Here is a 15,361-nt window from a genome sequence, read left to right as displayed (position 1 = left end):
ACATGTGCAAGTGATGTACGACCTCTAGTCGAGTAAGCTTAGTTGTGCCACCTCTCGCACCAAGTCGTGCAACGTTGCACAACACTCGCACGATAATCGCACGACCGATGGTACGACCCCGGTTACGACCTGATGCGAGTGAATCGATCGTATTTGATCGCGTTCGGATTTTGAACATGTTCAAAGTTCAGATGTGACCAGTCATGACCACCTCGAGTTCGTGCGACCGTCTACAACGACTGCGAGTGCTCGCAAGACACCTAGATATCGATCGTGCAACAGCAAGAAAAAACTGTTGCAGTCGTAAACTGGTCGGACGTCAATTGTGAAAGGGGCTGAACGGTCGCATACATACGAATGCAACGGTAGTGGAATGTTGTAAGCCGTAATTTCGATCGGTCTTGCAACAGTCTTATATTATCGCACCCAGTCGCAAGACTGGTCTCTGTAGGTCTCTAGCACATGTGCAAGTGTTGTACGACCTCCAGTCGACTAAATGCGACTATACGTATAGTTGTGCCACTTCTCGCACCAAGTCGTGCAACGTTGAACAACACTCACACGATAATCGCCCAACCGATGGTACGACCTGATGCGAGTAAATCAATCGTATTTGATCGCGTTTGGATTTTGAACATGTTCAAATTCAGATGCGACCAGTCACGACCACCTCCGACCACCTCAAATTCGTGCATTCGTCTACAACGACTGCGAGAGCTCGCAAGACACCAAGAGATCGATCGTGCAACAACAAGAAAAAACTGTTGCAGGCGGTCGTAAACAGGTCGTACGTCAATTGTGAAAGGGGCTTTAGGAAGAGGAATACGGATGATGACAAAATGTCTTTACAATGACTCGGTCCTATAGGTCAAAATAACAATAAAGCTTCGCGATTGCAACTCGCATAATTTTTTTGCGCGATCTTTATCCACTTCACTATTTTCTTACACAGTGCTTGAAATAGTGCTTAAATTAGCTCTCTTCAGATCGGAATATCAATTTTGAGCTCGCGCTTCGCGCTCGCATTATTGATTTTCATAAGAAAAGAAATGAATTTAGAATGCCCAGATTGTAGGTCTAAATCTAAAACACGCACACACAATGTTAATGAGACAAGCAACTTGTTCTTTATTTAAAATGTGCTTAAATCATCCAATTTCAGACCAGACTATAGAAAAAAAATCAGCTCGCGCTTCGTACTCGCATTTGATTGTTGAAATATTCATCGTCTTCATGGGTAACTACAAACATTCCTTAACAATCCATTTTCGATCAGGCCAGGACGTAGGGTCTATATTGAAAATTTATCCTCGCGCTTCGGTACTCGCAATAGTAATTTCTTAGTTACATATACTCATCTCAGGATCACAAACATTGCTCAGAATGTTAAATCTTCACGACAAAATACAAGAAATTTTAAAAAAATGCCCACGCTTCGAGCTCGTACTATTCAATTAGGGCTTTTATGTGATTCATTAAAAAATCAACTTTGAGCCGCCGATCGGGGAAAATGTGGGTGAAATATTGTTCTCCCTATTGGCAAAAGCTAGATCCGCTCCTGCACGGTATACATAACCCAAATAAAAATGTATGTATAGTTATACAGCTAGGTGAAGCCACAGCAATCTAAAAACAAATACAAAACAAAAACAGTCAAAATGTTCCCCATATAGCAAGTGGAAATATATAATGTCAATAAGTCAAGCATTGTCATATATTACTATATTTTGGGCTTATGTTGTTTAAATGTTAAAAAATCATGGAGCTGTAGTGCATGAACTTTGATAAAGAAAAACAAAATATTACAATTTCATATATTACAATTGCAACATATGTATGTGTTAAAATTACCCCGTGTTGTGGGGCAATTGTAACACTTGGCCTCTTTGTTTTGAAACGATGATTGCTTCTAAATTAATTGTTTAACTTAATCCAAACCCATTCATAATGTCAAACCATGATATGCATATTTCTTTTTATTTAGCCGTTTGAACATGTATTCAGCTTAAATAAAGTCATTAGTCAAATTTGATAAATGTTGTTGTAAATGTCCTCGGTCTCCCCTAAATAAGCCTATAATTTCATAAAGAAATTAATAACCGTCACGGTGTTTTAGTGCTTTTACTCATATCAATAAGAAAATATTTATCATCCCCTAAAAAAGATATTCGGAAAGCTTCGAAAATTCAAATAGTATAATCACCAGCTCGGAAGAGCTCCGAGATTGCAGCGTCAAAGCTTGAGTGATCGATGATGTCGATGTTTGATCTTTTTGAAATTGACCTACTGGACTGGTGTTCACTCTTTGCTTCCCAACCCCAGGTCGAGGTGCGGTGTCCGCTGTTTTTTGAACACTCTTTGGCAGTCGCTCTAGGCATGGACCTAGGTCACCAGAATCCACAGAATCGGTGCTTGTTGTTGAGAGCGTTGAAGAGTGATAAGTTTGCTCGCTTAAAGTGTTGCGTATTGCTTGCACCCACAAATTGCGTTGTTTTCTGAAAGAGGGATTTGATAATGGAATCAAACTAGATAGACAAGCATGATAGGTTTGTGGTTGGATTGACCTAGGGTTTGAGTAGCACCCTTGCACCCCCCCCCCGCTGATGCTACCAAAATGATCATTGCATAACTGTTCTTTAAACATTATGATTTGTGTCGAATGTCCTAAAAAAAATATGGCTGATCAGAAAGTTGTTCATCATTGTATTTTGCCTGTACAACTTTTTGTTTAAAGGGGAAGTTCACCCTGAAGAAAACTTTGTTGTAAAAATCGCCGAAAAAATAATAAAAAATATTGGTGAAGGTTTGAGGAAAATCCGTTAAAGAGTAAGAAAGTTATTAGACTTCAAAGTTTTGGATTTGTGACGTCATAAACGAGCAGCTGCCCCATGTGTTATGTAATATAAAATGCATGAATTTCAAATTTTGTAAGGTTCCTGATGACTTAATTTTATTTTCTATTCATGATTGGGTGTGAAATGATTTGTCTATTGATATACAAAAGGTACAGAGAAAACCATTTTCAATTTTCTGAGAAAATGACATTTCATTGACTTTTTACCATTCACTATGTAGGAATGCTGCTCGCATATGACGTCACAAATCAAATAATTGAAATTCTAATAACTTTTTAATTATTTGATGAATTTTTCTCAAACCTTCGGCAATATTTTTTATTATTTTTTCTGCTATTTTTACAATAAACTTTTTGTCAGGGTGAAAGTGAAAGTGAAATAATGCTTTAGAATGAAACAATTATATTTTCTGAAAATATGCTCAATTTGCTAACTCAAAAATTACAAAACCTTTCTTCTTTGTGTATCTTATGCTTCTGATTGCAGGGATTTTGAATTATTGTCCACGTGACCGAAGTGAGATATCAATGAATCTTGATCTTAATTGAAATACAGAATTATGAAGCATTGTAAAAGGCAAAGGATGTGACCATGCTGACACTTACAAAAATATTAAACGGCATTTTAAAACTTAAATTCAGAGAGAGAATATGATCAATATACCATATTTCACCACTTATATCAGGGGCGGTGGAACGTATCTTCGTTTTCTTTTTTTCTTTTTTTTTGGGGGGGGGCAAAGCCAAAAAGGGCACTTATATGCCAAAAAAGGGCATTTTGGTGCAAACGGACATTTTCACCATGAGATTATCATCTGTGTGAAGAAGTTGAGCAAAGTTGTTGAAAGTGATTTCTTATTGAAAAGATATATATTTAGGTTTTATTTTTCGCGAGCGAGAGTAGCAAGCGAGCGTTTTGGAAAAAAAATCAAATCTGAAGTTGAAAAAACTCGCTTTTTCGGTCAATTATAGACCTAATTACTGTTGAAATCCTGAGCTGAAATTTTAAATAAACTGACCAGAAAATGAACTGTTCAAAGACTGCATTTAGTGACTCATGAGTAGGTTACGGGCTATATATCTCATTAATCAAATAATGCGAGCGCGAAGCGTGAGCTGAAAATTTCTGATATTCTAACCAGAAACTGGGCATTTTATTTATCCAGCAACAGAATAACTACCTTGATAAACAATTATTGAGAGCGCAAGACAAGAGCCAACAATGTGTGATATTCCAACATGTAAATTGGAGATTCTAAGCATTTTTGTATGAACAGGATGAGTTTCTTATTAAAAAATAACTATTGATGCGAGCGCGAAGCGCGAGCAAGAAATTGTGATTTTCTCAACTGAAAGCTGGACATTCTAAGCTCTGTTTGTATTCAGGAACAGAATGAGTACCTTAATAAACAATACTTGATGCGAGCGCAAAACAAGAGCCAACAATGTGTGATATTTCAACATGAGAACTGAACATTCTCTGCATTTCTGTAACCATGAACAGGACGAATACCTTGTACTAAACAATAATTGATGCAAGCGCGAAGAGGGAGCCAAAAAAATGTGAGGTTCTAGCCTAAAATGTTTTATGTTTTACTTCAAAAAGGGTACTTCATTTTGAAAAAGGGCATTTTTTCTTTCGGGATTTTTTTTAATTTTTTTTTGGGGGGGTCACTGGCCCCCCTGCCCCTTGGTTCCACCGTCCCTGACTTATATGTTCGTATTGAAATAACCTCATCGGCGTTGTAATGTCTTGATGCTTTATCTTGGCATAAAGGCCTATTTTACTCACTCTCTTTGCCTTGACCGTGTTTTGGATGATTTTCAACATTGAACTGCAATGACTTTTTGTTTACATTTTCTTTTGGAAAGGATATTCACATTTCATTATTCAACTAATTTCTTTCCACACTAGGAAATGTTTGAACCCTAATGAAGCACTTGTACCAACCGTTAGTGGTGCAATCTTGCACCCTAAGTGGCAAAAGGTAAAAAAATGCAATTTTTTATCATTGAATGCACCAAGAAATGCTCGCTTGCACCATAATAGATGCAAATATGAACCTGTTAAGGTGCATAGTACTTGACATTAAAAAAGGTTCAAAGTCGAACCATAATCACATTGTTCAATTTCGCACCCTATAGGGTATTTAACATAGCTAAATGCACCCTCAAATGAGCATAATTACGCTCCTAAGCACCCCTTTGAGACCAGCTATTGTACCAACCCGGAGGGTTCAAATTTGATCCCCTATTTCTTAGTGTGCATATACAATAACAAAATATTACACATGTATTCATAATGCAAACCCATCCTGGTAGATTGGTTTTATTTGTTTAGGGAGTAGTATAGGTAGTAGTATATGATACGTCCGTGAAAAAAAAGAAGAAATGAATAATCAATATGTAATCAGAACTCAATTACAACTTTAGAATGGATAAATGACACATCTTTGTAAGGCTAACTTCAGCTTTCAATTGATAGAAATAACCTTAAAATCCAATTTCCGATCTTTGATATGAGAGCTAATCAAGCTAAGGCAATGATCTAGAAATAACATCGCTCGTTCGTTCTTGTTCTAGAGCTTTTATTTTCCTGAAAAATAAAATGTTTAAAGGGGAATGAAACCTTTGGAACAATTAGGCTTGTGTCGAAACAGAAAAATCAAAGAATAAGAACAAACAAAGTTTGAGAAAAATCGGACAAATAATGAGAGTTATGAGCATTTGTATATTGCAATCACTTATGCTATTGAGATCCTCCCATTGGCAATGCGACAAGGATGTGTGATGTCTATTTCCTTTTATCTCGGTGGTGATGTCACATGTGAACAACTTTCCCTTTGATGGACTATGACAAAATGTTTGCTTTTTCTTATGGTGATACAAACTCTTTATCCATGATGTTTTCTTTAAAAATCTACTGATAGATGTAATGAAAGAGGCAGTTTAAGTGAATTAATGGGGAGAGTTCACAAGTGACATCACACATCTTTGTCGCATTGCCAATATGAGGATCTCCATACCATTAGTGATCACAATATTCAAATGCTCATAACTTTTTCATTATTTGTCCGATTTTTCTCAAACTTTCGTTGATCTGTTTCTTTGATTTTTCTGTTTTCACACAAGCTATCTTGTTCCTAAGGTTTCATTTTTCTTTAAGCATCAATAATTCTCGGTTTGAATTTTTCCCAGTCGTGATGATCGTATAATCAAAGGTAACAACCCCTAAATCCTCACCTGCTCTCAGCCTTCAGAAAGGTGATTTTCTCAATGCACTGAACGCAGAGGAAATTTTCGTTGCTATGTGGGGAAACTGATAAGACCTTGGGCGGAATCTTCAGTTCAGTAGAGCAACCTTGTACCAAAAGCTTCTTCGTTACCTTAAGTTCTCCAAGCTCTTTGGGGTGTCCCAGAAAGTACGCTTGGCCAGCATATGATACAAGTCGCCAGTACATGGGGCACAGCTGATATTCATCAGACTGCAAAGAAGATAGAAAAGGGTTACTAAACATCACATTTTGCTTGTAGGTCTCGGCATGTACATTACTCCGAAAAGGGAGAAATGGATTTCAATGATGAGGGCCAGTGATGAAAAACTACGTTGTTATAATTGATTTGGATTTCCATTCATATCACTGTGTTAATTCCCTCACATGATAATGCCTTGCGTCGATTTTTCTTTCAGTGTATAAACCTACGTTACAACCCTCCACTTCTATACTGTGTTTTGTACTGTTCGTAGGTTTCAGTGCCAAGTTTAAAGGTCAAAAGTCCACCTCAGAAAAATGTTGATTTGAATCAATAGAGAAAAATCAGACAAGCACAATGCTGAAAATTTCATCAAAATCGGATGTAAAATAAGAAAGTTATGACATTTCAAAGTTTCGCTCATTTTTAACAAAATATTTATATGAACGAGCCAGTTACATCCAAATGAGAGAGTCGATGATGTCACTCACTATTTCTTTTCTTTTTTATTGTTTGAATTATACAATATTTCAATTTTTACGAATTTGACGATTAGGACCTCCTTGCCTGAAGCACAAAATGTGAAAATAATGGAATTCCACGTGTTCAGGGAGGAATGACACTTCACACTTCATTTCACATGACAATGACGAAAAAATAAAAATATTTCATATAATAAAATACAAAAGAAATAGTGAGTAAGTGATGTCATCAGTTCCTCATTTGCGTATTGACCGTGATGTTCATATAACTGTTTTGTGAAATGAAGCGAAACTTTAAAATGCCATAACTTTCTTATTTTACATCCGATTTTGATGAAATTTTCAGTGTTATGCTTGTTGAATTTTTCTCTTTTTATTCAAATCAAGTTTTTGTTGGGGTGGACTTGTCCTTTAACTATTCGAATTGTCGCTACCGGACCTCTCGCATGTGAACGAGCCTAACTGATTTCTATTTTAGTGCAAAGTGCAACAGAGGGGAAAAAGGTAGGTAGCCACACTTTCCTTTATCCTCCTTTGTCACTGGAAGGAGTTTTAAGACATGGAGAACCAACTTTCCATTTATAGCCACTTTGAATATGTTACCCATGTGTTTCATTGCATATTTTCTTGCAAAAGATATATTGCTGCCTAACTACAATAAGAAACATGCTTTTGCAATGATAATTACTTTACGATGCCGCTCTGGTCAGATGATATGAGCAGACAAATTGCTCACTTTTAAGGGGACATCAAAAATAAATATTGCACATTTCTTGAAATATGATTTGAAATTACTCGACTGCCTGCATTTGGCCGCATTTCTGATACATAGCATCACAAAGTAGTATATTTCAAAAAACTAATCATAATGTTTTTATTTTGTGGGATTTTGTAAAATGCTGATTAAAAAATGTCAAATCATTGTGTTTTAGCACATTTTAAAACTGTTATAATTCAATATATCGCCCAATATCAGGACACAATAAGCCGTTGATGTATATTTCGTCATTGTTCAACAACTGGGTTTTGTGCTCAAATACAATTGGAAATATCCCAGTTATCTATTTCCAACAAATCACTTTTCAGTTTTCGTATGAATCTGGCGGCACCATAGGTCGCCATCAAAGGCGACAGTGCACCTGTATATTCTTTGGAAAACTTCTTTAGTAATTGGAAGCTATGAGCATATCGTTATCTCTCCATTCTTTTTACCTCCATAGTCACTCTTAATACTGACGGTTACACGGGCCTACAACTGGCAGGCCAAAGATATTCATTCGAGCCAACCCATTCTCAATTTTTAAATTTGATATTGCTGATGACAAAAATGAACGAATATGATTGACAATATAACAATGATTCTAGGGAGGGTACCTACTGATCTTCCTTTCTCCAAATTGGAAAGATATATCAATACTTTGGAACGGTTTTTTCACTGGCGGAAGAATTAGGGCCATTTTACTCAAGTGATGAATTTTATCCTATCAGGTGTAGCCTTGATAAATGTTGATTTATTTTTCTAAATGAGCCGGTCGAGGTTCCCTTTTCTGGTTAGATATGGAATGGCAGACATATATCCTGTCCACTGGTAGTAAACATTCAACCCTCAGATTTCCTCTTTAATTTTTAGGATTTTTTAAGTGCCACTTTAACACACGAGTCTATGGGAAATGAATTGGGCCTGTGATACCTGACGAGCTGTGCTATGCTGTTCCTGCACCTGTCATGCACGCATGCGCACGTGGTCGGTTTAGAGCTGAATCTTTACTCCCAAGCTCAGGATTTATTTTTTTAATCTATCAGCTCAACACTTATGTTTGTTATTACGACACATTTGGTTGTTACTGCACTCTTTGGTGTTATGTTCAATCTCTAGGTTGCAATTTTAACACCACAAGGTATGATCCTCAAAGTCTCCAACCAGCTGTTACGGTGTAGGCCCATTTTGAGTGTAAAATATGCCACGAATGCATAACATGAGTGAAAAATATCTTCTCCCAATTAATTTGATAGTTTATAATTGTGGCATGTTTATTTAACTCTTGGATAATCAGTAAGTATTATTGCAGTGATGTAAATTTTGACTTGCGCCAAAGGCATGACTGCCATGAGTGAATCCAATTGCCAATGATGTCATAATTCTACATGAGTTAGTAAACATATTTGCAATTCCCTTTTTAACAAAGAGTATTGATACTAAAAGTGTTTATTATAAAATTATAATGTAGATTATTAAAAGGGTGTTTTGGAATGGATGTTACTACAACCGTTAGGATTATGACATTGATATCTGGATTCATTCATTGCAGTCATGCCTTTGGTGCAAATAAAAATTTACATCTCTGCAAAGAATACCTCCTGATCACCCAAGCGTAAACACATACAACATAGATACGGTGTCAAATTATTTGAGAGAACATACTCTTTCAGGTCATATATAATATTTACGTGTTCATGGGATAATTTTCCTTAAAGGAATGATCCGGGCTTAAAATATCTATATCTAAATAATACAGTAAATTTCACAGAGCAAATGCTGAAAAGTTCACCAAAATCGGATAACAAATAACGAAGTTATTGAATTTTTAAATTTATGAATATTTTGTGAAAACAGTCATATGAACATCGTCATGAATATTCATTAGCTAGGCTGATGATGTCATACCCCCACTTTCCTTTTTCTTCTGTTATTACATGAAATCATAATTATTTCATTTTTTCATACATGTGTAAATGATGCGTCTCCATTATGATGAAATAAATTGTGGCAATAATAACTAATAATGCTCTAATCATTTGTCAATCCAATTGTTTTAGTTCTTGGTAGGACATTTTTTAATAAATTTCGTGTAATAAAATACAAAAGAACAAGTGGGGATATGACATCATCGGCCCACCTAATGAATATTCATAAAGAAAACTGTTTCACCGAATTAATGCAAATCTTTACAATTCAATAACTTCGTTATTTGATATCCAATTTTGATCAAATTTTTAGTATTTTGCTCTGTGAATTTTGCTCTATTTATTAAGATATAAATATCTTCAGCCTGGACCATCCCTTTAAATTCGAGATTTGTGAGAAGTCAATTTCCTTTACTCACACGGTAGATCTGCGACTCACCTTGAACAATCCTTTCTTCTCAAGGATTGATAGTACCCCAGTCTTCACCTCTTTTCCTGCTGATGAAAGTATTGAGCTGGATACAGCTTCCTTCGACAGCGCCATGGCCTAGATCGTGACAGAGGGTCTACAAGGTAAGCAACATATTGTATACTAAATTTCATTATGAACAGGATTCGACACAATCTTTGTGAAACTTTTATCCATTATGTGGAAGTTGGAACTAAACTGAAAATTACTCAGTTACTTAATACAAAATGAATCGATGCATTACTACGCATTAGGGTTGATAATAAAGGGGAAAAGTGTAACCACGTACTAATAATATTATTTAGGTGATTCAGAACAGTAGAATTTGAGAGTTTCAGAATAGTGTCATTTATTGATAGTCACCATTACAATCAATTAGGGTCACATTGTTTTTATGGTTCTTAATTTCTCCAAGGCATTCGAAACGGTAAATCATGAAATTCTCCTACACATACTTTAATCTGGGTACAGACCCTTAGCTTTCGCATATTGCATAATACAGAGTCTGATGTTGTGAGACTAGATGCACTCTGTATTATGGCTGGCTCTTATTTTGACACAGACTAATATGCTTTTCACACTGCACTTTTTGTCCTTAACCCCAGGAAATTTGTGGGGCTAAGAGGGGTCTTAGCCCCACCAATATCCCGGGGTTAAGCTTGGCCCACTTCGTTTTCACGCTACGTTTTAGCAAAGTGGGCTAGCATGGTAGTACAGTACTATGCGGCCCTGCAAAAAAAAAGCAGGGTTGGCCAGCATTGTGGTGCTAAGAGATGCAGTGTGAAACGAAACAGGGCTAAGGAAAAGTGGGGCTAAGCATTAGCCAATCACAGTCGAAATTGCACGTTAATCGCGCTCTGTATGGTAAAATCATCAATATTTATGAGCTGTGTGATTGCCCGGGGTTAAGGCGTTAGCCCCGGCTAAGGAAATAGTATGGGGTTAAGAAAGACAGTGTGAATCGAGTAAAAGATAGTATGGGGTTAAGGATAGTATACGGTTAAGGAAAGACAGTGTGAAACGCATAATAGAGTTTGGCGTGTAGTCTTCATTCATGGTATTGGTTAAAGTGTCAAATATGAGTCTGTGCTTGCAGACTACACAGACTTTGCCGTTGTGGAGTTAGAGGAAAGGCCTCGGAGTGTTTCAGGAGCTACCCCACTGTCACTGGTAACACTCAGTTTGTATCAGTTTCAGTGCGATCCTTCTATTGTTCCAATTACTTGTGGTGTGCCACAGGGTTTCCTACTTGGCCCTAATCTAGTTATTACTTATATAAACGATATCCAACATATATATATATATATATATATATATGATTTCAACCATCAGAAAAGGAAAGAAAGGGGAGAAATGTATAATCTTATAGCAGAGCTAAACTAATAGTTAATGATTACAATAGTAATAACTATTAGGCAGGATTTTTTTTTTCTTTTATTTATTTCAATATTTGTCAAGAACTTGTCATCCTGTATTTTTGTCTCAAACAAGTGTACTTCTCAAATTCCACACAACCCGTTTTGCTAAGTTTGAACAACTCGTCGTCTTGCCTTCTTGTCCCAAAACATATCAACTTGCAAACTTCCAACAACTCGTCATCTTGTCTTATCCCATAACTCGTCAACTTGCAAAGTTACAACTCGTCATCTTGCCTTCTTGTCCCCTTAACATGTCAACTTTCAACAACTCGTTATTTTTCTTGCCCAGCCAAGCCTACTCATCTTCTTATCTTGTCATCTGATTAACACTAAACATAAGATTACGTAGCTCTTAGAACTACATCGCCGTCGAATTTCTGTGCTTATTGCTAGTCTTGACCAGGTGGTTATGGGGAGGGGAGTAGATTAAGAACCCATGAAATATGATAGTTTAGAACTCTTTTTGCATCAGTCCAATACCCATGTCAACTATTAAACATAAATAATACAGTGAGACGAACAAGCTAACACAAACTTATAATATCTACTGATATTTCCGATATAGCTGAACTAAAACACACAATATAGACACATTTTGCGCTTAATATTTAAGTATTTCTAAGCGCTTTACATTGTAATTCTTATACCCTGGATATCGGATCCTGACATGCCCGTACATAAGGTATACCCTTTCTCCACACCCTGGGTGGCGTTCCAACTAGAATTTCAAAACTAAATTGCTATGCATTTTCGTTTTCATTTCGTTTTCATTTATTTAATGTTCAACAAAATACCAATCAAGTAACTTGATACAATCATAACAAGCCAATGTCATAACAATATATAATGGGCATTAAATCGACTTAAAACAGACATACTAAAACAAGCATACTACGTAGGCTTTCGCATCGGGTATCCATTTAACACCTGTGTGGAGAGTTGATAAAATCACTAACTTCCTTTAAAACATTCAATTAGCTTACCTTCTATAAATTAAATCTCTAGAAAGATACCAGGAAACATATCCATGTCAGTTGCCTATGTTATCCTAGATCAGATTCGAGTTCCTGTTGCAAGCAAGTTAAAAATGGTTCAAGTGAACTGCGAACTATATTTTCAGTCACAAATGCACAATCGACGCCAGTTCGACCAATATAATTCCGTTATGTTCATTGTACCATCGAGGGGTTAGGAGCTGACTTCTTTAGTGTGGCCGCATAGCAGATATGACTGCATCAAAAATACCCGTTTTGCTATTTTCGGTGCCATTGTCAGGCAGACAATAACCGTGGTATTCCAATGTCACCATCAAGTTGTTTACGAATGTTTTTTTTTTCTCAATGTCTTTCTTCACCAACCTGAGTTATCAAACCATGAAGCTATATCTAATCTCGCAAAGAAAGCCTTACATGTTTAGTTCGTAATTCAGTTCAATGCAATTTCATTTACTTAACATATGTATAAATAAATAAAATACAATGCAAACTAACATATTAAATGCATACATTTATCAACGCATAAATACAACAACAAAATAAGCATAATTTATACTTTCATATATAAAAAATCAACATATGGTTAGAGGCAACCAAAAAGAATAAAATCTAGTAGGCAGGTACCCCTTTATAATTACACAAAATTATATTTTACATAAACAGTCCAATTCAATTAGACGCATATATACACATTCATACATCAAACACAGAATCACCCACACCCAGCACACATCCATGATCCATTACACGCAAACAAGAGAGAGAGAGAGGTGGAGAGATTTCAGGGCCCTGGGAACGATTTTTTTGGGGGGGGGGGGGGGGGGGGGGAGAGGGGGTGTACTGATGTAAATTTGAAAATCTTTAAGATTTACGATTATCATAACTATTCCATGGAAATCTTGATTTCAGTTGACTGATCAGTCGTGTTACCAAAGTGAGCATCATCGTCAGTTCTTAATAAAACCAGACCATACCACCCCAAGATAGGCAATGGATGGAAACCATTGTAGACTCGGCCAAAAAAAAATGTCCTCGACTATAAAAATCATATAAACCTGTCAATGCATGAGAATTATTATGGTAAATTTACCATAATGGTAATGATACCTGGTGACTTGCACGGAATCCTTGATTCTGATTGGCGGATAAGCATCGTTACCATGGCAGATAACTTTGGATGACAAATTTACTCTAAGGGTAATTCTCATGCAACAGGGCCCAGGTATAGGTGTTTCATAAAGCTTTTCGTAAAGTAACCTTTTCTCGACTACACGCAAGGCCACAAAATGTTCTTTAACTACACATGAATACCTATACACTCAACATTTGCGATTATGACTAGACAGCAAATTTTAAACATCCTCCGGTTCTTGTCGTGGTCATGGGCGGAAATCCCAGGGGGAGTGTCCCCCTACCCAAAATAGTAGGGGCACAATATCAAATGTCCTACCATTTTTGGTATTTTATGATGGAAATAATTACATCATTCAAAGTCGAAATAAAACGTGTATTTTGGACGAGATGACCTTACTTATTGTGTGATTACCCCCCCTCTTTTTTTTTTGCTTGTCGAATTTATTTTGGTCGAAATAACCTTACATTTGTGGTGGTAACCTTTTTTATCCAGCCCCTGGTCCCCTACCTTTGGGGAGGTATTTCCGCCCTTGGTCATTGCATAATTTTTTGTTCATATCCGTGATTTCATGCATACATACATACATCTCAAAATAGATGCAAACTCTGTAATGATTGCTTTACCTATGTAGCGCGCGAGTAGCTGCGCAAAAAACCGGGCGTATTTCGGGATTATAGAGACCCTTCTTGAAAATGTGCTCAGATGCATGAAGGTTTTGAATTGTGTGCTGCATTTAATTATTCACATGATCTGTGCATCTACCAGATTATGACGAATAACTTTAAATAGACTTATGACGTGACGCTATATTTGAGTGGGTGTGATGACACAAAGGACCACCCTCTGCACCGTCGCCCCTGCCTGACGATCGGGGTTGATTGCTCGAATATGTGTCAGTGTAAAGGACCTCAATTAGGCGGTTTCAAACCGCCTCGATCACAAGAATCCCCGTTAAATTACGAGAACTTTTTAAGGCTAAAAAATACCCGTTAATTATTCCTGCATTCACACCGCCCCGAAACACATCCTTCGGGATAAGTTCCCGAAGTTACGAGCATGCGCAGTATGGTCTGATAAGCAGACAAGGCGCGAGATTCAAAATCACTAGCCCAGCAGCCACCCACGCCGCCGCGCCCAACGACACGCTGGGATAAAAGTTCCCGTAATTTGCTTTCACATCGCCAAAATACCTGCGACCTTGGAAAAATCCCCACGAAAGTTCTCGTAATTTCGCCAAGTACCTGCTATTTAGCGGGTATTTTCTTTCGGGGATATTACGCGTAGTTTGCTTTCACATTACCAAAATACCTGGTATTTTCTGATCGGGGTAAATTTCCCGATCAGAGAATACCTGGAACTGGCGAACTTCGAGGCGGTCTACTTTGATGTGCAGTGCTAAATACAACCCATATCAGGGGATAAGTTGCCAATCCGTCCACTGCCAACTCGTCCACTGACCACATGGTTTACCTTTATTTAGTTCAATGCCATTCTGTTCATCAACACTTCGCATCACAACCATTTTAGTTCAATAACCATTTGCTCCAAAAGCATTTGGTCCAAGTGCACAATCATCATGTTTGTCTATGACCATTCGTCTCATAACCAGTTGGTCTGATATTCGTTTTATTTTCATTCATTTTGCCCACAGTCATGAAAGTGGTAACTTTCAGCAAACAACTTCAATGATGATTACACCAAAGGAATCAGAGTGATTTCCTTTCATTCAGCCTTTCACCTTCCTTGGGGTAAAATGTGTTCTGGCGCCGTAACACAAAGGTTAGCGATTGATCTCTAAATGAAATGACCAATCAAGATCCTATGATGTGCATTTTGCTAAGTAGACTTG

At 37.0% G+C, this 15,361-nt stretch overlaps 1 protein-coding gene across 1 annotated transcript in view; it reads right to left on the bottom strand.

Annotated features, from left to right (window-relative positions):
• The window catches only part of LOC121429226, a 45,107-nt gene extending 32,238 nt beyond the window's left edge, over positions 1-12,869 (bottom strand). The window contains exons 1-4 of the mRNA XM_041626186.1: positions 12,366-12,869; positions 9,935-10,061; positions 6,098-6,339; positions 2,204-2,495 (exon numbers count right to left, since the gene is read on the bottom strand). Coding sequence (XP_041482120.1) covers positions 2,204-2,495; positions 6,098-6,339; positions 9,935-10,039 — 639 coding nt within the window. The 5' untranslated portion in view covers positions 10,040-10,061; positions 12,366-12,869. The remainder of the gene's footprint in view (positions 1-2,203; positions 2,496-6,097; positions 6,340-9,934; positions 10,062-12,365) is intronic.
• Between the last annotated feature and the right edge of the window lie 2,492 nt (positions 12,870-15,361).

This window comes from Lytechinus variegatus, chromosome 15 (genome assembly GCF_018143015.1).
Source record: "Lytechinus variegatus isolate NC3 chromosome 15, Lvar_3.0, whole genome shotgun sequence".
Lineage (NCBI taxonomy): Eukaryota > Metazoa > Echinodermata > Echinoidea > Temnopleuroida > Toxopneustidae > Lytechinus > Lytechinus variegatus.
Note: the sequence above shows the minus strand (reverse complement) of the source record. Positions and strands in the feature narration are given on the sequence as shown.